Source organism: Halichoerus grypus, chromosome 7 (assembly GCF_964656455.1).
Source record: "Halichoerus grypus chromosome 7, mHalGry1.hap1.1, whole genome shotgun sequence".
Taxonomy (NCBI): Eukaryota; Metazoa; Chordata; class Mammalia; order Carnivora; family Phocidae; genus Halichoerus; species Halichoerus grypus.
Window position 1 is genome coordinate 105870348 of NC_135718.1, and position 23245 is coordinate 105893592.

The 23245-nt window shown below is 47.3% G+C and overlaps 1 protein-coding gene across 1 annotated transcript in view; it reads left to right on the forward strand.

Annotated features, from left to right (window-relative positions):
- The first annotated feature begins 13411 nt into the window (after positions 1-13411).
- Positions 13412-23245, forward strand: part of PAPPA2 (pappalysin 2) — a 293756-nt gene continuing 283922 nt past the window's right edge. Inside the window, exons 1-2 of the mRNA XM_036117179.2 lie at positions 13412-13633; positions 15340-17142. Of these exons, the coding sequence (XP_035973072.2) occupies positions 16239-17142 (904 nt within the window). The 5' untranslated portion in view covers positions 13412-13633; positions 15340-16238. The remainder of the gene's footprint in view (positions 13634-15339; positions 17143-23245) is intronic.

Here is a 23245-nt window from a genome sequence, read left to right on the forward strand (position 1 = left end):
GAATCAATATCAGGTGGTATTAATACTAACAGATATTGGATATGTAGTCTGCACTGACATTGCTAAGCTCTGTTCATACATTATCTCATTTAATCTGCCTACAACCCCATGAGGGAGGTACAATTACCATTCTGATTTTGTAGATGAGGAACAGAGGCTTTGAGATGAGAAGGCATATATTTAATAGTTGAGATAGCCATGGACCTTGTTTACCTAACTCCAGAGCCCATGCATTTAATTTCTTCCATTCATGGCCCCGTTGAGGTATAGCAGATTGTTTCCTAGTAGATTTTTTTTTCTAAAGGGACTTTTTTTTTTTAATAGAATCTCCTAGTCTTAGTTGATAATGAAGGGACAGCAAATTGTAAAAATAATTGTGTGCTCTGATTGCTCCTTTGCTCTGAATGCACTTGGTACAGATTCAGCTTTGCCCCCTATTGCTGACTCAGTGGGGGCGCATCGCCCCCTCCCTCCAAAGCAGTGGACAAGGCTCAGGTATTAGAAGGTGAAGGGATCCAAATGTCATCTCTGCTATACCATCTTGCACCTCTGTGTCCACTGCCTTGTTGTTATTCTTTAGGACTTGAGTTATTTTCATGCCATTTCATCAAGCATATACTTTACGTGGTTCTCTGAATATAGGGGATGCTCAGTTAATCCCATACTCTGACTTAAATTCCTACACAGCTGCCCGGAGCACCAGATATTGGTGCACAGAACTGGAAGACACCTTGTACCTTGTCCACATGCCACATTCTGTGTTCTCTTACTTATCTTCATTCTTGGGTCAGTGCTTAAGAAGCCAAGTTTTCCTTCCCTTCCCTTCCCTTCTCTTCCCTTCCCTTCCCGTCCCTTCCCGTCCCTTCCCTTCCCTTCCCTCCCCTTCCCTCCCCTCCCCTCCCCTCCTTTCCTTCTTTCCTTTCCTTTCCTTTCCTTTCCTTTCCTTTCCTTTCCTTTCCTTTCCTTTCCTTTCCTTTCCTTTCCCTTTCCTTTCCTTTCCTTTCCTTTCCTTTCCTCTCCTCTCCTCTCCTCTCCTCTCCTCTATTCCCCTCCCCTCCCCTCCCCTCCCCTCCTTCCCTTCCCTTCCCTTCCCTCCCCTCCCCTCTTTCCTTTCCTTTCCTTTCCTTTCCTTTCCCTTTCCTTTCCTTTCCCTTTCCCTTTCCTTTCCTTTCCTTTCCTTTCCTTTCCTTTCCTTTCCCTTTCCCTTTCCCTTTCCCTTTCCTTTCTCCTTTTCTCTTCTTTTCTTTTGACAAAAGGGAGAAGATGGTCCCTTGAAAGCCGAGGAGGTATGGAAGGAACAACGCTTCAGCTTCCCTGTGCAATGTTCTGCTCGGGGGCTCCCTGACTCTGCCCACCATCTGGCTCTGAGAGTCTGGCCTACCCAACACAGGAGCAGGCATCTTCAGCTGTTAGTGCTGAGACCCCCAGGACCCTGGCCCTGCTGCCGAGACCCACAGCAGGACCTTCATCTTCCTGCTGTCTAACCTTGGCTACCTGCCCGCCTGCCGGTTCTTCCAGCTCTACCCACCCCTGCATATTTAGTTTCACATGTGGTGGATGCCTTCTTCCTACTTGACTTCCCTGTCTTGAATCTGACCACTTGGCCCAGGTCTGCCGTATCTCTTTCTTTTCTCAGGGAGCCTGGTGCTTGAAGGAAGGCTCTGCCTCAACTGTGCTTCTTCATTCCACGCCGTGACTCAGAGGGCTGCAGGCCTTGTTTGGATCTCGTAGTTCCTCAGCCTCCCACCCTCCCATTTTATTCTACTGGCACACACTCCTGAGTGACCCGATTCCCTTTTCCAAATCTGCCCTGCCTCCTTTCACACTTGCTCCCCGCAGAGCCGGGGCCAAGCCTGGGGCCCACCGTCTCCCCTTGGCTTGAGCAGGGTGGGTGTCAAGCGCACCAAAGCCCTTTATCCCCAGCTTTTCATTTAATCCTCACAACCTGGGGGGAAGCTACGGTTATTTTTCCCGTTTTATAGGAGTGGAAATCAAGACACGGAGGTGAGGACACTTGTCCAAGGCAACACCAATGGCGAATGAGGACAGCAGAGCCTCCTCTGCCTGACTCCAGAGCCCATGCCTCGATCCACTGTGCTGCCATCCACATGTCTTTCCGAAGCCAAACCAGGCTGGGGTTTCCTCTGAACAAGCTCTCATGATCACTCGTGGACCTGAGGGAAGAAATGGAATTCAGAATGCTTCTCCACTGTTTGGATCATTTCCAGCTTTTCTCCTGTCCCTTCCCTGTCCAGCCCTGGTGGCCTGGGGTCCCCAAGCAGAATGCACACTCGGGCCATCTCTTCGCCTTATCACTAGCTGGCTTCGCAGGGCTGAGCCACCAGCAGACCCTGCTGCCAATTCTCCATTCCCGGGGCTTTGAAAGGCGGACTCGTAAAAGAGGTCCCCTGAGACTCTGGTTAGGAATGTCTTACAGCCTGGCTTTGCTCGGCCCCACAGGCTTAAGCAGTTCTGGTTACAGTTATGCCTGTTTACATGGCCTTTACGGATTATCCCTCAGGTTCCCGAGGAGACTTCAGTCCTATCTGAATCCTTTCAGTTTCACCGACATCTTTTACCTTGGCGAGGCCTGAGGCTCACATGGGGCTGGTGGAATTGGGATTTGAGTTTCACAGGTGCGAAGTAGAGGCCTGATGTTTCCCTGCTGGATAGGCCAGCCCCTCGCCACACCTTCAGTTCAGATGCCCGTGTACCCGTCTGCCTGGCGACCAGAGCCAAAGCTGACAGCCGAGCTTAGAAGCCCAAGAGCTGCGCCAGCCTCCTCATCTGGCCTCAGCCTCCTCATCTGGCTGCCTCAGCTGGGAAGGAGTGCGGGGCATGGGCTGGGCCGGCTGAGTGGCACTGGTCCCAGCCAGGGAGGGGGATGCCAGGGGCAGGTGGAAGGGGGGAGCCGAGACTCGCATCATGATGGCCTGACCCAGTGGGAGCCCCGGATGCTGCCGCCCTCAGCACATCAGAATCCTCACACACCCGGCCTCTATTTCTGTCAGTTCTATAAACATTGACCATGGCTCCTATTTTGTAGTCCAGGCTCTGTGCTGGGCTGTGGGCACACGGGGCTGGATAAGAAGAGGCCCGGTCACGTAAGCAGCTCATAGTCTGGGGAGGGAGGACAGCCAGGAGGGGAGAGGAGTGTTCAGTGTGCTGGGTGTGACTCCAGCTGAGTACAGTGTGGGTTGTCCCCAGCAAGCTCTGGCACGGGTTGGACACGTGGTGAGGAGATTTGTGCACTCAGAAGGGGGTGCTCCTCCTCTGATGAAGCACCCTTCCCTGCACTGTTCTGGGACACCTGCTCTCCTGCCCTTCATTCCACTGTGACTCTGCTTAGGTTTTGCTCCATCCTTAGGAGAACTCAAGCCGGACAGGCAGTCACAGAACATTTTGGTGGTGGCATGCCTAAAAAATTATTTTCAGCATTATTGAAGCATAAATAATAAAAGTGGTATACATTTAGGGTGTTCGATGTGATGATTTAGTATACGTATGCATTGTGATATGCTTAACAATCAAGTTAATGAACTCATTCATTACCTCACATAGTACCTTTTTTTTTTTTAAAGATTTATTTGGGAGAGAGAGAAAGAGAGAGTGTGAGCATGGGGGTGGGAGTGGGAGTGGCAGAGGGAGAGGGAGAAAGAATCCAAAGCAGACTCTGTGCCGACTTGAGGCTTGATCTTACCACCCTGAGATCACGACCTGAGCCAAAACCAAGAGCCAGACGCTTAACCAACTGAGCCACCCAGGCGCCCCATACTTTTTTTTTTAATGGTCAAAGTACTTGCTCTCTTAGTAAATTTCAAGTCTATAATATTATCAGCTATAATCACAATGCTGTATATCAGATTCCCAGAACTTACTCATCTTATAACTGGAAGTTTGTACCCTTTGATGAATGTCTTCCCATTTCCTCTCTCCATAACCCCCCGCAACCACTGCTCCACTCTCCGGTTCTATGAGTGTGATGCTTTTAGATTACACATATAAATTGAAATTATACAGTATTTGTCTTTCTCTGTCTGACTTTTTTCACCTAGCATAATATCCTCCAGGTTTATTCATGTCGTTGCAAATGGCAGGATTTCCTTCTCTTTCATGGCTGAATAATATTCCTTTGTGTATATAAATCACATCATCTTTATCCATTCACCTATCTATGGACCCTTGGGCTGCGTCCATATCTTGTCTATTGTGAACAATGCTGTAATGAACATGGGGGTGCAGATGCCTCTTCAAGATAACTGATTTCATTTCCTTTGCGTAAGTACCCAGAAGTGGGATTGCTGGATCACAGGATAGTTCTATTTTTAATTTTTTGAGGATGCTCCATACTGTTTTCCACTGTGGCTGCACCAGCTTGCATTCCCCCCAACAGTGCACGAAGTTCCCTTTTCTCCACATCCTCACCAGCACTCATTATCTCTTGTTGTTTTGATAATAACCATCCTAACGGGTGTGAGGTGTGAGATATCTCATTGTGGTTTTGATCTGCATTTTCCTAATGATGAGTGACATTTCATATACCTGTTGGCCATTTGTCTGTCTTCTTTAAGAAAAATGTTTATTCAGGTTCTTTGCTCATTTTTTGAGGTTTTTTGTTTGTTTGTTTTTGCTGTTGAGTTGTGTGAGTTCCTTATATATTTTGGATATTAACCCCTTATCAGATATATAGCTTGCAAAAATTATCTCCCATTCTGTAGGTCATCTTTTCATTTTGTTAATTGTTTCCTTTTTTGTATCTGCCTATGCTTTTCTTTCAGGTCTGGACTTGGCTGAGTCTAATGCTGGAAGGAGACATGAGGAACAGGTAGGTTTTTGCTGTTTAAATAGTATTTTTAAAAAATTGTATCTCTGAGAGGTGTGGGTACTATTTCTCCTCTGTAGGCCCTTTCTGGTCTTAGTCAGCTGGGAAGGGCTCCAGGCTTTTCAACAGCAAGAGGAGGAAAAGGAGGGACCATGTGCTTCTCTCTAGGAATTTCTTCTCCCCAGTGATCAACATTTCTTACGGTTTCTCAGCTAAGCGTGTTTTTTTTGGACCTCTGGAAATACATAAGTAGTAAGACACAGGTACGACCCTAGATTTCGTGGCAGGGTCATTGGGAAGAAGGACATAAAACCATCGGTAAACTATAGGACTTAGCAATAAATGCTATCCTGGAGGCTTGAATGAAGTGTGAATGGGGCATTGTGTATATACCATTCTCTCTAGAAATGCCCTTCACTTCGAAAACTCCTAGTTTTCATGTAAGACTCCATTCAAAAATCACCCCCTCTGTGAAATCCCCTTGATGACTGCATGAACCATTGGTTACTTTATCCTTGGTGTCTGGTAGCACTTCATTCAGACTTCCACAATATACATTTAGCCACACCGTACAGTGTGTTCTTGTTCAGGAATTTCTAACAAGTCTGTGAGGCAATATGGAGCAGGGCTTGTATCTTATCGTCAGTGTGTCCCCAGAATCTAGCGTGATGGCTGACACCTAGCATGTTTCCCGAAAGATTAGGTAAAGCCACAATGACATAATTGCTTCTTCCCTGAAGACTTAGTTCAGAGGGCAAGATGAGGCCAAACTGTTGAGTTAAAATGAAGCTGTTAACCATATGGCTAGATAAACTGACCTCCTCAGTCCAGCCCCAGAAAAGTGACAAGTCAGAGACTCCACGGGTGGAATGTACGGGCAGCATTATGTGGTACTCACCCTCCGGAGACTACCAGCATCTCCACCGTGGCTTCTGAAACCTTACTGCTTTAGTCTAAAAAACACTCCAGTGATAATTTGAGGCACATGATGTGGCATTGGGGCCCAAGGATCAGAATCCATGATTTGAGTTTTGAGATTCACAATCCTGGATGTTGTTTTCTACTTATTTATTTTAAGTAGAGGGAACTTAATGGAACCGAGTGGACTGACACATGAGCAGGGAGAAGCTCACTAGATGATATTTTGAAAAGTGATCATTTGGTAGAATGTGTTCTGTACATTTATGTGCGTGCACCAGGCATACTTAGTTCAAACCACTACTGCAGAATATACTTCAGCTTTCTCACCAAATACCATAAAAAAATGCAGTTAGAAGCCTCCACATGACTTTCTCCTTCGTGGATCCTGGCAGTGTGTTACCACCAAATACATATATAACGTTCAACCAGATTTGTTTGCATAATATTTTGGCCTTGGGTTAGATGAGTGGTTCTCAATGGGGGAAGTGCTGCCCCCTAGGGACATTTTGGGAAACAGGGAGGGTGGTTTTGGTGTCACAATGATTGGGGGTTACTGTTGGCATCCAGTGGGCAGGTGCTAGGGACGTTAGACTGCCCTGTAGGGCATGGATAGTTCTGCAAAATGAATCCTCATCCTGCTTGACTCTTGAATTCTGGCTGAGCATTCACGTAGATGAAAAACCCATTTATAATGATCCAAGTCTAGAAGTTAACTTTATTTTAAACACAAATGCTTAATCACAGAAGTTTTTTTGTTTTTTGTTTTGTTTTTTGTTTTGGTACTTTAAATATACTTTCCCAGGAATGCAACTTCCATGTTATCGAAGAAAGATTGCCTTTTGATTTGTTTGCAGATTTTACCAAGGGTTGTTCCGCATTTTGGAAACATGTCATTGATGGTAAAGCTGCTTACGGTATCTGAGCCACGGATATATGAGTGTCCGTCCTGCGTTTGGAGCTCTGGCAGTCGTGCCGACTCCGTAAACTTGTACTCATATGCTTTGGCAGCCCTGATTTCCAAATGTCAATGTAAAGAAAAATACCTGTAATGTTTGTTGAGTATTTTGTTATTTCTCTTAAATCCATACTTATTCATGAGAAGTAGGTTCAAGCATTTGATTATTTCATTGATCTTCTAATGTAATTGTATCAGAAATACATATATGTTGAAATTCATTTGATTTCATTATACCTTATTTTCTCTTCTTATATTATAGATAGAGCATTGACTTTTTTTTGTAATTATGGAAGGTGGGTCATACCATGTTTTGAGTTTTTCAGTACAAAATGTTTACTATAAAAATGAGACCTGTGGGACTGGCAGCATTGAAAATGACAGATTTCGACAAATGACCAATGAGGACGCAGGAAAGGCTGATCCTTTGAGTACAGTAAGAAGTGACATCCAAATAGATCTTTGGGGGTGACTGAAAGTTTAAAATCAGAAACTTGTAGGGTAGAACATTGGAAGGAGTTGACTTCTTTAGTAATACCAATGTTTATTAAGTACTTATTCTGTGCCAGATAGGTTGCTGAGAAATGTGCCTTATTATGGCCTCTCACCTGGAGTATAGGCACACTGTTATCCTCACTGCTAGCCTTGAAATCTGCCCCAGACCACACTGGCCATGGGGCAGAGCCCAGACTGGAATCCATGTTTGTCACCTACAGAGTGTACCCTCTCAATTATACCACATTAGCTAGAGTTTAGCCTGCAGAAAAGAAACTTGAACTTTTCTTGGCACCTACTAGATAGGGTCTGTGTTGAATGACTTGGGGTGGGGGGCATCTGACAAGCTTAGGGGCTCAAACTGCCTTGGTTTTCATTTCTGCCTCCAGTTGTGGCTGTGATCTATGGAAAGGCTGGGCTGGGTGGGCATTTAGGAAGGGTAAATTTCCTTTTCCATAGGCCTGCTCCCTTTCTTGAAGACATCTGGGGAGCATATTTATTTTGAAATATTTACACATGTACCACATTTCAGCAATTAAATAACATGAGTACCATTCAGAATTTAGAATCTGGCCTAAAACCTGGAGTTCTTTATCAGAGCTGACCTTAACACAGGAAATATATATTTTGTGATGGTTAATAGACCATCAACTAATAGCTGTTATTAGTATTAAAAGTTTGTATTAGTTATAATAAATAGACAACCCAACATTTATCTATCTTGCACAATTCCTCCCAGATGGAGTTAATGATTTGGAGAAGTGACTGGCTTTCCATTTATAACTGGTTGGTTATATGTCCCTTAGTTTTCATCGGGGACGTGATGGATCTGGGGGGCATGGATGGTGAGAACAGGAGTCCATGGGGATTTGTGGAAGGTACCTTAGCATTGGCAGAAGCAGAGCCTGCACCTGGCTGCACCTTCAGCGGGGGCCACATTTCTTGGAGGCACTGGACCCTCAATCAGGGGAGGCTTTTGGAAGAGACCTAAGGAAGATCTGTCCTCTACTTCAGAGATACCACTGGGATGTCCTCATCAGGAAAAGTCTGGTCTTGTACTGGGAGTCAAATCATCATCGGTATGAAGAGGCTGTGCAGAATAGTGATTAAGAGCATGGCCTCTAGAGACAGGCAGTTGTTTTCAAGGTGAATAAGCTCAGATAGGTTGCTTGAACTCTCTGTGCCTTGGTTTTCCCATCTAAAAATGAGGATCATGGTGGAGCTATCTCATAGGTTACTTGCTGGATTAAATGAGGTAGTTTATGTGCATGGCTTAGTTTACATTGACTAGTAGATGCTACATTGAACACATGGTATGTGCTTAATAAATGTTAATTGCTATTATTATTCTTCATTTGAAAATGGGGATAATAAAAGAACCTACCTCACAGAACTGTTATGAGGATTTAATCAACTAATATATACATATAAAGTGACCAGAACAGTGCCTGCCATTTTATAAGTAATAAATGTCAGTTATTATTATTAATAATGTTATTATTACCATCTTGAGGGAATTACCAAATTTTAAGATTCTAGCACAGTAGCAAATTTAAAAACCTCTCTGATTTAAATATTTCATACTAATACCATGTGTTCTGATATTTGATTTGCTAAACATAATACAGTGGCACATTGTAGAGGACACCTTTGTCACTGTAATAACAGAGCTCAAAAACTCCCCTGTTGATGCATATCAGTGTTACAGTGGAGTTATATTTGAATATGTGGCTTTCCTTAAGGATTAAAATAAATGTTGTGGGTGTCCATTGCTAATGTATGCTTGAGTCTCTGAGATTTTCATGGGAAGATATTTAACTGGCACTGGCTGGTTATTTTTTTATTTTTTATTTAAAAATATTTTAAAATTATTTTTTAAAAGATCTATTTATTTGAGGGAGAGAGAGAGAGTGCGCGTGTGCTTGTGAGCATGAGCAAGGGGAGGGGCAGAGGGATTGAATCTTCAAACAGACTTTATGCTCAGTGTGGAGCCCTGATGTGGGGCTTGATCTCACGACCCTGAGATCATGACCTGAGCCGAAACCAAGAGTTGGATGCTTAACCAACAGAGCCACCCAGGTGCCCCTATTTTTTTTTTTTTAACTATTAGAAACAATTTTCTAAACAATTAGAAAAGTGTTGGGCTGAAAATGAGAGAATCTCAAGTGTGACCTCTAAGAAAACTTAAAGGTCTTTTATTCCAATCTCCCCATTTTATAGGCAGCTCCGAGAAGTTAATTGACTTGCCTAAGGTCTGGCAGCTATTGAATGGCAGAGTGGGGGCCTAGTTGTTGGCCAGTGATCGTTTGGTGGTTGGTTATTTGCTGTGTTAGGGTCATCTGGGTTGATGGAGCTGGGACCAGAAGCCAGCTCTGCTCCATTCAGTCTGGTTCCACAGGGTTCCCTGAGAGGCTAGGTAAGAGGATCAACAGAGAGTTTAGGTACAGAGTGGCCCCAATCCATAACCAAGCACTGTCACACTCTCCTTTGGTCTTTGGACACCTGCAGGATATAGACAGAAGAACATTATATTCAGAATCAAAAGACCCTGGCCCTACCCCTGGCTCCATTTTTCTCCCCTCCCACTACCGCAGGTTTACCAAGGTATAATTTATGCACAATAACCTTTTTTAGTCAATGCTTCTTTGAGTTTTGACAAATGCATAGTCATGCATCATCACCACAGTAAATCTAGAGAACAGTCCCATCACCCCAGAATTCCTTTGTGCTTTTTGTATTCAACTTTTCTCCCACACTTAGCAGCTTCTGACCCCAACTCATCTTTTCTGTCTCTATAGTTTTGCCTTTTCCAGAATGTCATATAAATGGTATCATATAGGACATGGCCTTTTGAGTCTGGTTTCTTCCACTTTAGCATAATGCATTTCAGATTTGCCCTGGCTGCATTCTTAGTGTCTGTAGGTCTTTGGGTAAGTTGCTTAGCTTTCAGCCTCAGTGTGTTTATCTGTAAAATGGACATAACACTTGACTTGCATTTGTATCGTTATAGACAGGAAGAAAGAAAGCACACAGATGTGCATTAGATCAAAGGAGAAGCAAGTATACAGTCTTCTTGTTTTTCTTGCTACGAGATTGTCTTTTGAACAGACTCCACTTGGAAAGGCAATGCTGATTGAAGCATAAACCCCATAGAGCTTTTTTGCCTCTGATGAGTAGAGCAGGATCCAGCATCACTGTGAAACTGTCCCCAGCCAAAGGGCTCCACAAGCTGGTCCGAAGGCTCGAAATGTTACAAGAAACACTTTCCCAATAGGGACTGTCACCAGGGGAAATAGATCTCTGACATGTTGCCTCCGCCATGCAACCCCCCAAGGGGTGGGGAAACCTAACCTTGGATGAAATGCTTTGATGTATTTGGATTGAAATGCACTTTGCAAAAACACTATCATTAACATTGATAATAATTTATAATAGTAATGGTGTTGTGGAAAAAAATATGATTATCTAACACACGGAGAACCAAACAGTTTGACAAAAAGATAGGGCCTCTCTTGGCTCAAAACACACAGGGAGGAGTTGGAAATGCAGATTTGCATTTCCTTCTGAGTGCTATGTGATTCTGAGTTGCAGAACACATATGACCAACATAGACTCCCTGGGCACTTTTGCCTGGATGTGGATCCAGAGAGGCCAGTCTTTGGTACCCTCCTCCCATCCAACTGGCCTGTGGATACCAAGACAGCAAGATAGGTGCATACCAGAGGAGGGAAAACCTGGACTGGGATTCAGGAGACCTGGATGCTGTATCTGGCCCTGCTGTTATTTGTGTGACTTCTCCCTTGTTTCCTCACCCATAAAAGAGGGGGCTGTGGTAGGTCACCCTGAAGGCATCTCAAGTGACCCCATGAATGTTAGAGCCACTAACTCCCAGCTCAGAGTACTGGAGCAAGGGGCGCAGAAAGCAACAACCCCAAGCCTTCGAGTGAAATCCTTCAGAGAAGCTCATTCTTTCCAGCACTAGCTGAATAAGATTCCAATAAACATATTGCTGAAATGTTTGTTTCCGGGTGTCATTTTAGACTGCAAGTAGCGAAAACAGATCCAGCTCCTATATATAGATACTGCATTTGGTTGTGTTCTGGGAGGCTTTTATTACTATGCTCCCTGGCTGGCTCCCAGCTGAGCTTTTCCCTCAAGGGATCAGATTTTGGAATCAGAAAGTCAGAGAGGATCAGTGACCATATTAAGGGGTCTTCCCCCCCCCTCCCCACTAATGCTCTATACTGCAGGTGGACGCCAATGTGGACTGGCTCCTCCCTGTGCTCCAGGACTCTTAATAATAATGATGACAATGCTAATGGAAACTGACCAGCCCCACTATGGCAGCAAATACAAGCGAAACAGCCCTGCCGTCCTGGGCTTAAGGGAAACATAGTATAATTTGGGTTGAAACAAAGTGCAGATTGTCACAAACAGCTCAGTCTTTAGATGAGAGGAGTCAGGGCCCTCTCTGGACAGAAGCAAAAAAAGGGGCTACTCAGTATTAAGGGTGGGGTTTTTTTTGGGGGCGGAGGGGGATGGGTGTCTGAATTTTACTCTAGAATTCTCCAGGGGAAGATAATGCTGGCAACAAGAAGTGAATGAAGGAAGGTGGAAGTGGGTGTTGGAGGAAGGGTGTAGGCAGGGAAGGAGGAGGAAATAGGGGTTTACTTAAAGAGACAATGTTGAACCCTGGCAATCTGCTTTTCTAAAATGTGTCTGATCACTGGAGTGAGCCCCTCCACTGTGTATCCTTTGTTTTCTGTGCAGAAAACCCAACCCCTGCCTCATTCTGTAGTGGCTTTCCTCACCTGCCCCCCTGATTTCTTTATGTTTAACCATCATGGATCTAACTGTCTTCCTGGTCTCCATATTTTATGTGCCTCACCATTTCTTCCTCTTTTTTCCTTCCTCTCGGTCTCATTCTTCCCTCCTCTCTTCCCTGCTTTTCTTCTTCAGTCCTTCCTCCTTCCAGACTCTTCTCTTTTCCCTTCGCCCCCACCCCTCCTCCTTCTAGTTCACTCCTTTCCTCCTCAACCCTCCCCTCCCCCTTCCTCCCCTTTTCCTCCTCTTTCCTCCCTCCTCTCTCTTCCCTTCCTTCTCCTTTCCCCTCGCCCCTCTGTCCTTCTCCCCTTCTTTCCCTCTCTCCCCGTCCCCAGGTCCCCATCCCCTGCCCCTCTCCCCTCTTCCCTCTCTTGTCTCCTTCCCCTTCCCTCCGGTCCTTGTTTATCTCTAAGCTCCAATTTCTTGCCTTATAGATTTACCTGCAGAACAAGACACCGCTCCTCTTGCAAAAACTGTTTAAGAAATCCATATCCTCTCCCTTCATTGCTTGGGCATTTCAGAAATGATATTCCTCCCCCAGCTACCCCCGTCAAAATAAAATAAATTCAGCCAGCTTCTGCCGTGTGTCCTTAAATCCATTCCCTCTGGCTTCGCTGGTTTGAAATCCTGTACCCTAGAAGGGGCCTCCTGCATTTGCTGGCAACCCTGCTCGAGTCTGATCGCCACAGATAGTGCTTGGGAGTGAAAAAAAAAGGGGGAAAAACCCTCTCGTTGGAGATTTCAAAACGGATTCTACCAGCTTTCCAATCTGTGCACTTGCAGAGTGACAGGACTTGGGGAAGAGGGGTAGGGGCTTGGGGTGCCGGTGTTTGTCACAAACAAATAAGCCACAAAATTTATGTATATATAAATGTGCGTTGCCTTTGGCATGTGTGGTGTCTCCCTGGCATCCAGGGTGGGTGCTGTGCACGGCCAACTTCTCTCCCACTTTTGCTGGGGCATGATGTGCATGTGTGTGTGTGATGGAATTGAGGAGGGGGCTGCTGGGTTTTTTATCTGATCCACTTGACAGATTATTTGAATCCAGCCCACCTTTCCGCACATGTCAAACAGATGGGATCATTGTTACAAGCCTTGAGAGAGCCGCTGAGCGGTGGGTAAGGCAGGGAGGGGGAGAGGGGAGGGGGGCGGAGGGGAGAGAGGGGCACCTTCTAGTAGCTTTGTGTTTTCACACGTTGGAACTGACAGGAGCCCTTCTTCTCTGTGGGGGGGGGGTGCTTTGGGGGGTCTGGGGCTGATGGGGGGTGAGATGGAAAGGAGAGCGAGAGGTGGGGTGTTGGTGGGCAGGGTTATGATGTCACAGCAAAAGTTACAACAGGAGGAAAACACAGAAATGGTTCAACATTTTTTTTTTAAACTTTGGACTGCCAAGAGCTGAAGGAGAGTGGTGAGCAAAGGAATGAAGGGGAGAGAGAGAGAAACTAAACTGGAAGCTTGAGTTTTGTATAGCTTCTTGAAACCTTATGAATGGATTTCTAGCAGCTGAGAGCCAGGAGAGACCTATAGGGACTGCAAGATCATTCACACATTAACAGGGGCAGAAAAGCAGGCGGAATTCTTCCTTGCTGTGTTATCCCTCCTTCCTGAAATGAATGGTATGGAACCTTTTTCTGAGGGTCATGGGGGTGGCATGAAGGAGGGGGAAGTTTTCTTCTTTTCTTACCTGAGGATCTTTTCTTCATTTACACTAAGGTTCCTCTCCTTCCTTCTTTTCTTTCCTGGTGTTTCTCTCTCTCTTCTCTCTCCTCTCTCTCTCTCTCTCCCCCCCTTCTTCCTCTCCCTACCCACCCCCCCTTTCCTCTTCTTTTCTGCCTTTCTCTACATCTCCCTCTACTCCCTTCCAAAGCCCCAAACTCTTTTGGCTACTTCAGGGGGAAAAAAAGAAAGAAAAAGAAAAAGAAGAGGACTAAGTCAGAAGGAGTGAAGGGAGACAGGAAAACAAGAAAAGGGAAAAGGACAGTCCAGGATCGAGAGATTTCTGTTTAGTAATGTCCACGTGCCTGAATTGATCTCCTCTTTGGGGACTTGCTTTGAGGCTCCAGTGGATGCTGCACAGGGAGACAGGGCATGCCAGGGGGCGGGTGATTAGGGCACAGCATGCTGAACGCAAACAAGTCAGTTATTAGCAGGGCTAGAGGAGTTTAGAAGATGATGAGAAGTCTCGAGGAAAAAGAGGCACTGCGATCTTACTCCAAAGTGTGTGGGCTGCATGTTTTATGTGTGGGCGACACAAGCAGGGATTTTAGAACTGCAAGTAATTTTTCTTAGTGAAGGAAGGACCCAATATATTTCTCTACCTGTTTTGTACCCACCTGTGGTCAGACATCCTCACCCATGTCAAAAATTCAGAACCATGCCGTGTGTGTGTGTGTGTGTGTATGTGTGTGTGTGTGTGTGTGTGTGTGTACACGTCCATGTGTTTAGGGGGTGGGACTCTGAGATAGCCAGCCTCCGGGCAAACATTATTACAGAGGCTGGAGTCACATTATTTACTTCCCCATCCTCTCCATTCATTTCAAATCAATTGAAAAAAAAAATAGTTGCTTGGGTCTAGCTGTTCATTTTTGTAAATTACTTATTTTGAGCATCTCATTTGTTTATTTGCTCACTCAGCATATGGTGACTTTTAGTAACTTCAGAGTGAGAAACTTCAGAGGGAATAAGAAGATCTACATAGTACGAACTCATGGCATTCCCATGTAATGCTTCTTACAGCAGGCTAATTGATTTGTTCTTTCTCCCAATGTCCAATGTAAAGTGAATTTGGGGTATTGTTCTTTTGAATCCCAAATGATTGAAATAAGGCAAAAAATACAGGAGGCTTGTGGCAAAACAAAAGAAAGAGAAGCAAGTGGTCCCTGAATGGCTGGTGGGGGGTTTATTAGACAGTAAGCAGATCTGTTCACAACACATGTGCGAGTATGTGTGTGTGTCTGAGAGAGAGAGAGAGAGAATACACACCGAAAAGAGTGCTCCAAGACAGTATTGATTGCTATTGATTGTGTAGGCTGCGGCTGCTGAGAGAGAAAGCCCGAGATGTTTACTGGGGAAACCAGGAGTAGTGTCTGTCCCCTGTGCCTCGGTGAGGTGGGGAGGTTTTCAGGAGGAAGGAGGGGACAGGGAGTAGGTGGAGTGATGCACCGAACTTACTAGCTTTGACATCATCATTGTCTTTAAATGAAACAAACAAGAAGATAATTGCAGGCAGAGAGAGAAGGAGAGAGGAGAGCAGGAGACACCGGAGAGAACAGGTCCCCTGAAGTACATGCTCTTCTTCTCGCTCTCTTTCCCATCTGCCCAGGGACCCACAAGACTCCCAGAAGGTGAAGTCAAGGGCTCTCAGACTCATAAGGTTATTAGGACACCAGACTGGCATCCCCAAGGAGAACTTTACGGAGACTTGCAACATACCAACAAGTTGGAAGGGGATTAAAAAACCTTCAACACTCCACAAGCCCAAGCACCAGGCTGAGGGAAACATTCTGACCTGCACAGGCAGACTGGGCTCTGGCTGAGGAGGACCTCTGGAGAGCAAAAGCTAAGTACCAGCTTGGATTTTTGTGCCCCCAGGTTCCTTTTGCAGTGTTAGATAGAAGCATCAAATTCTGTGCCTCTGGATGCAAGTTCCTCTAACGATTTGTTTGAAGGTGGATGTAGCTTAGGATAAGGGCTACAGAAAGAACGTAACTCCTAGGGAAGGAAGAAGGAGAAAGGAATGAAAATGAGAAGATTAGCGTCTTTTTCATGACTTCAGGTAGGGAGCGGTATGTGTTTGTGAGGGAGTGTGTGTGTGAGAGGATCTGGCTCCTGTCTGTGTGTCCCTCTTCTAGGATCGGCAGGGGGAGGGGCTACTGAAGAAGGGACCAAAAAAAAAAAAAAAAAAAAAAAAGAGAAAGAAAGAAACCTGAGCTCTCTAGGAGGAGGTTCCAAGGAACCGAGAGAAATGAACTTCGTTCTGCAAGAACTGAACTAGAGTCAGGAGAGCCAGGTCAGGGGAGAAGGAGGGAAGCAGAGCACTCACCGGCTGGTAGCCAGAAGAGACACACTTTTGGGGCTGCTCCTAAAAGTTTGGTCTGTGAACAAAACCGTTTCCCCGGTGACTGCGAATCCACTGCTAGTCGTCTCTTTCTCTTCTCCCCATCATTCCTGTGTGGTACCCAGAAGTTGACTTCTGGTTCTGTATAAAGAGCTGGGGGAGGTATGATGTGTCTAAAGATCCTGAGAATCAGCCTGGTGATTCTGGCTGGGTGGGCATTCAGTACTGCCAGCTCTGAGCGGGGCTGGCCACGCAAGAGATCCGTGGCTCAGAGGGGACACCTGAACCAGGTGCTGTCGGAAGGAGAACGCTGTTGGCTGGGGGCCAAGCTGAGAAGACCCAGAGCTGCTCCCCAGCATCACCTCTTTGGGGTCTACCCCAGCAGGCCTGGGGACCACCTGATGCCCTACCCTGTGGGGGGTCAGGGAACCCGCCATGCAGGACACAGTAAACCAGATGCCGCGGGGGGCCTGGGCACGAGCCCAGCCGGAAGTGGGGGGCCGAGGGGTGAAGCTGAGCAGCCAGCCACCCCGTGGTCCTGGCATGGTCCTCCTGGGCGGGCTGAGCTGCGGAGAGACAGTGACACTTATCTTGGCGATGGAGGATCCAAGGAGATTCCAGGTGAGGCTGAGACTCAGGAGCGCTCGGCCACGGCTGCCACCATTACCACCACCTTCGTGGGCCCAAAGGAACCCCAACCCGAGAGCCGAAGGAACGGCCGGGCCAAGACCAGGCATCGCCGTCAGGTGGTGAAGGGGCAGGCGGGGGGCGTGCGGGGAGACCCCGGTGTCCCCCCTCGGCATTTCCAGCCTCGGCCTGAGCATCCTCTTGTGCACGGGGGCAGAACCAGTCTGACAGCGGACAGCATCCAGAAGGGTGGAGGGGACCCCCACTGGGAAGCAGAGACCTTTAACCCCCGCGGAGGCTTGCCGGTCTTGTACTTCTCGGGGAGGCGGGGGCGGCTGCTGCTGCGCCCCGAAGTGCCGGCTGACATTCCCCGGGAGGCCTTCACGGTGGAAGCCTGGGTGAGACCAGAGGGAGGACAGAACAACCCAGCCATCATTGCAGGTAACAGCCCGCCCCTGGGTTTTCTGTGGTCCTTGGGGTATGGCTTGCTTTGTGTTTGCCTGGGTTAGACCAAGGGGGCGAGGAGAGGAAGGGCACAGAGGCAGGAGAGCCAGGAGGGGCTGGCCAGGGAGAGAGGGGGAAGGGCCTTTATTCGTCAGCTCAGCAGGACTCCAGACATCATCTACGATAATGGCTCTGTGACCACAAGAGTATTTGTCCCAACGAGTATCGATCTCCTGTGGTTCTGTACATGGCGCGTGCACTTAGGAGACCTTTAGCTCACTCCTCACCCCCTCTTTAAAGGGGAAGATCTCTGGTTCGTTGTCAGTGGGGAAGAAGCGTCACACTCCATTTCTCAGAGTCCAGTCTGAGAGAGCCAGACAACTTGGCAGCTACGTGTCAGGACCGGGACCTGCGCAGCGAGCCACGGGTGGGCGGGGCCAGGCTGCCTGAGCCGCCAGGTGCGGAGCCCTAAGCCCTGGCCGTTCCCTTTTCCTTGAGCAGCCCTGGAACTTAGCAGAAAGCTACTATCCGGCCCGGGTCCTGGAGTCCTGTTTGCTTGTCCTAACATGTATCCAGCCTAAGAACAGCAGGGTCTGCTGGAAGAGGTTGGCACTTACAAGTAGGGACCCTGGTGTCTAGCCCTGGCTTTTGTATGAGGGACCTAAAACGGAACCGTAACTATGGTTTTGATCAGAGGTAATACCTCAGGACATTGCCTCTATGTGTTTTCCACTATGCCCAGATCTTGGCTTTCATGGAAAGTCACCCAGAAGGACAAAGAAAAGAGTGGCATTAGGAATAACTATCTCCCTTGCCTTACTGGTGGTGGTGGTGGGGGGGGGGCGGTTGGTTTCAAGCAAGGGCTGGGGGTTAGACAGGACAGGTCATCGTTTATGGTGTCATGATCCCTTTGGATCCCTCCGTGACAGGACCTCACACAAGGCTAGGCACATTGTAGATCCATTTTAATCTCGTTAATTTGGATTATCTACAGTGCTCTCTGATGTTTGCCTGTCCCATTGACATTGGTGGGGAAACGAAACAGTGAGAGGTGTGCCCAAGGCAGAGCAGGAATGAAACCCCAGAGCTCCTGAAGTGCTTGACAACTTCCCAAATTAAAAACTTCTCAGGTTGCTGGATGCCGGCAAATAAGTTTCAGACTGGAGAAAGAAATCTGGAAGGAGGGAGCCTCTTTCAATGGGGTGTTGCTGGAACATCCCTTCTGGACACGCTGTCTCCCCCTCTTTGGCTGTGATTTCTCCTTTGGAAGCTGGGATTCCCAGACACTGAGCACTCGAGAGTCTTGTGGTTTTGCTTTATTTTATTTTTGGGTGGGAGAGGGGGTGAGGGGAGGGGAGAGAGAAGGGGCTGGGCTGTAAGAAGGTGGGGGCAGAGACAAAGTAGAAGGAAATCCTTATTCTGGGGCCAAATGGAAGAAATAATGAGATGATTATCTGATCAGAGTTGGCAGCTTCGCAGCTTTTCCCAGATGACATCTTCTTGCTGCCTAATCTCGCTTCCTAGTACCCATCTGCCAGGGAAACTGTGTGCTTGCCGTCTAGACCGAGACCCACGACTCTGCTTACCCCTCCTCCTGCAGTAGCAACAGAGGGACCTGGGATCAGTTCCCTGGCTGTGAAGAATTAGAGAGGGATCCAACAGGAATATATGAGCGAGGCTCTCAGAGGCTATTGCTTCCAGTTATTAAAACTCAAACCCGAGGGAACAGATTCAGGACAGTGGGTACCTGACTTCTGTCCTATCCCTTCCATGTCCCATTTCGCGCTCTGCAGAGAGTAGCATCAGGAGCTGATTCCAGTTACAGCATGGCTCCTTGCACTTCTCCACCTGCCCCGCATACACCTCCCTCCCTCATCCACCTGTCCACCACCAACCACCCTCCCCCCACTTGCCACAGCACACACATTCAGACCCTTCTCCAAAGTGCCCCTCTGAACCCTCTGGAAGCATGTAAAATTAGGCAGGAAGTCTTTTGCAGACAGTCTAGCCTCTGAGGCTTCTTTGTCTTCTAATCAAAGTGGCCCCTGTGGTGTACTGGTATTTCCCCTTGAGGTCCACACCAGGAAGGTGGAGGGCAGGGAATACCCAGGTCTAGCTCCTCTCCACCTTCCACCCTATATCTTTCTTTAGACTTGTGCACATCAGAACATACCCAGGAAAGATTTAGGGTAAAAGTCTGGGAGAGATGGGGGCTGGGAACAAGGCCTTCATTCTTCAGGGTTTTAGCAGTCGGGCTCCCGAGGTCATAGACATCTTTGTTCACTGTGCTTAGCTCCTTACACTTCACCTGCGGGCCCCCTTGCTGAGGGCCATGAGGCAGCCAAAGGTAGTTCCCCCCATAAAGGTTTCTGATTTGCACGAATTTACTCACTCCTATCAGCAGACCAGACCATCTTCCCTCTCTTACCCAGCACTGGGCCTGTAGCTGATCACTGCCTGTTCCTGGGCTGGTGGGCCTTCACCTGTGCAGAATAACAACTGGATCCAGTTCCTGGGAGCTAAACATAATCCAGCCTTTGAAGTTCTGCTGCTCCGCTGAGGATTATCTGAGGCGCTGCAAGGCTTGACTCCCATACTCTTTTCCAATGGCTCTCAAACCTCAGCTTCTACCTCCTTAGACCCAGCATCCCAGTTCTCAATCTCCCAAGCTTGGGGCATTTTTCCCCTTCAGCAGAGAATTCAACCACACCAGCCCCTGTGAAGGAACCCCCTGAGATGTGGGGCCTCAGGGAATACTTCCCACATGGGGCACTAGGTGGCAGTGTTGCCTCATGCACAGGAGAGTAGGCGGCTGTTTGGAAGCCACGTAGTGGGTGGGGAATGTGTCTGGTTTCTTGGATTGCCCTCCCTGCCTGCGCCTCTGGGCTGTATTTTATCACCCCCTCCCAGAGTGTTGTTGGTAGGCATCCCTTAGGGTTGGCTTCATACAAGTCCTTTTGCAGGGCCTATGTGAAAGGGCTAAAGTGGCATTTTGTGGGGTTGTGACTAACTTGCACTTGCAGCAACTAGTAAAGAAAACAAAATCAACTGGAGTTACCTCCTCCCTCCACCCCAAACTCCCACATTCTTCCAAAATAGGAAGTTGGACTCCAGAATGGATTGCTGGGATCCTTTTATTCAGGGCCAAGGACAATGGCCGCCTCACAGACTTTAGATGCTGAGGTTCTCTCTGGCCCCTAGAGGGGGCATGATGGTGCTGCTCCCCCCCCCCCCCCAAGGTAAGGCCTTCCAAAGTTGCCTATGGCCTGTGCTCTGGAGCAGGGCACTGGGAGGTAGGAAAGGACTGTATGCAAGTGCTCCAGTGTAGGGGTCTCGATAAAACTAACTACTCAGGGACCTGGCAATTCAGGGATGTGGGGCCACGGAGGAGTAGCCTGAGGTCACAGGCCCATTTGGTTGGGCTGTTGGAACTCACTCAGCAGCAGACAGAAGCCAAATCCTGTCCCATCCTGATGTGAAATCCTTAAGCTCCAGCACCCAAGCCTGAAACCATCCTGTTCCTTTCCCTCCTTCTCAACTTCCTTTCCCCTCCTTCAACCCCAACATACACAGAAGAGAAACTTTTAATAGGTTCCTCCTCACCCATAATTGATTTCAAATGTTCCCTGCAGTTGCCCAGCTGAGTAACCACCTGCAGCTCCAAGTTGCAGGGGACTGAGTCAGTAAGTCCATGTCAGGATTAGAGCTTGAGTCCATGTGTCTTCATTCCACAAATATTTACTGAGGGCCTTGCCATGCAAAGCCCAGCGAGGCGCTGTGGGGAGTACAAAGAGTCTAAGAAACTGTCCCTCACTTGAAGACCCGTTTTTCTCTTGTGAGGATCCAAGTTTCAGAGCAGATCCCAGTACAGAACAGAGGAGTCAGGCCGACCTGGACTATGGTCCCGTCTCTGACACTTATAAGTGCTCTGATCTTTGGCAATCTGTTGAACTTTTCTGAGCCTTGGTTTCCTCAAGTCGAGAAATGAGATATGTCTTACAGAGTTGTTGTGATGTTTAAATAAGTCATGTATGTAAAGTGCCCGACACAGGGCTTGGCCGGTGGTACTTATTTATGATGTGGTATTAACTGCAGGAGATAGTCATCACTAAGAGCAGTGGGTGCTAACCTACTTATCTTTGGCTCTACTCACGAACCTATAATTTTTCCTTAGGTGAGGTACTAACTTTAATTTCTTAGGAATTTAGTTAGGTAATCTGTGAAATAGGAATGATGGTAAATAGGATTTTTCACAAGATGGTTTCAAGATGATTGAGAACACTGTAGAATCAGATGCCTAAAAGAACTCCATTTTTTTTTTTTTTTAAATCACATGTTCTTTTTAGCCTAGGCCGTACTATTTTGAATAAATTGGACAATGGCACTAAAGCTTTTTTGGCATCATAAACCTTTTTGAGAATCTGATGAAAGCTATGCTTACTCCCCAGAAAAACATACATATTCACATAGTTTACATAGCTTTCAGAGCTTTTTGGATTCCTGATGGCCAGTGTCTCCTGACCATGGGTTAAAAACCCCTTGTTTAGGGCACTTTGATGGCTTTTTTTGGTATGTTTTGAATGACATCTAAGAAACGCGAATTTATGGGGTACCGAGACATCCCCTTCTCCCAATAAGGGAGCTGTGTACTCAGGGTAAGAAGTTTCATTTGTGTGGACACGGAGCTTCACAGAAGACAGATTCCCATACCCAGAAGTGTCAACGTAGATGTGAAGAGAGTTTCAAATAAGGACCATGTGTGCTATCTCCCCCTTTATCCCGTCTTAATGACAGGGGAAGAGCCATATACCTACCTCAGAGCTCCTCAGGAGATGAGGATTCTGTGACCTTCCTCCTCAGCTGCCTCTTCCTATATCGCAACAATGATCAAAGTCAGAGTGTTTGTTTGCCCTCATGGGACCCTGAGGAATTACCCATTTCCTCCACATTATAGCCCTGCTCCTTGACCGGGGTCCAGATGTGCAGCAAAGCTGTAGCACCCCTACCCTTTGTACGCATGAACCATGGATGTGAAGGCTGTTGTCAGCCTCTGGGGCTGGGTTTCCCTTTCATGGTGAGGATGAGATACATGGGAGTGCTTGTGTAGACAAGCCATGTGCCCTGATGGTTGTAAGTTAGCATCTGCATATGAGGGGCTTTTATCTTGTGTCCATATGCCCCTCCAGAAGTGGGGGCGATGTCTAGTGTTAGAAGTGAAACGGGCTGTCACTCTGCCCCTCTTTACAGCTGACTGCTGAACCCCTTGACCAGGCAGCCTTCCCGATTCCCTCAGTGAGGGTGATCTCTACTTCCCTGCTTCCGTAGCCCTTCATGTGTGGTTTCCTGGCATGCACGTTGCTTCCTGCCTTATCAGTTCTGTACATGTCTCATTTCTTTTTTTTTTAAAGATTTTATTTATTTATTTGACAGAGAGAGACACAGCAAGAGAGGGAACACAAGCAGGGGGAGTGGGAGAGGGAGAAGCAGGCTTCCCGCAGAGCCGGGAGTCCGATGGGGGGCTCAATCCTAGGACCCTGGGATCATGACCTGAGCCGAAGGCAGATGCTGAATGACTGAGCCACCCAGGTGCCCCTACAGGTCTCATTTCTATCTACTGAAAGTTCCTCAGGAGCCAGATGCATGTCTGATTCACTTTTGTCATCCCCAAATATCTAGCACAGTGTTAGACTCTCAGTTTTGTTTGTAGGACACATGAAGTAGAAATTTAGATTGCTGGATGCCCCTTAGGGATGAGAAGAATGGTGAGAGGAACTTTCTGGATCTCGAGGCTCTTTGTGGGGAATAGGGCAGTGGCTTTCAAATCTGCTTTTGCTGTCTGCAGAGCTGCCTCGGGGGCTTCTGAGCAGAATTGCCCAGTGCGGGGGCTCCCCTCCTAACTCCTCCCTTTCTTATCCATTTCTCTGAAGAAAGAATTTAGTTATTTTAAAAAAGCTTAAACCCCACAACTCTAGAGTACAGGTTGGTATACTATGGCCACATCTGGCCCAAAGCAGAAGACTGTTTTATAAATGAAGTTTTATTGGAACCCAGCCGCACCGTGTGTCCTCGGTGGCTGCTTGCATGCTAAATGGCAGCTTTG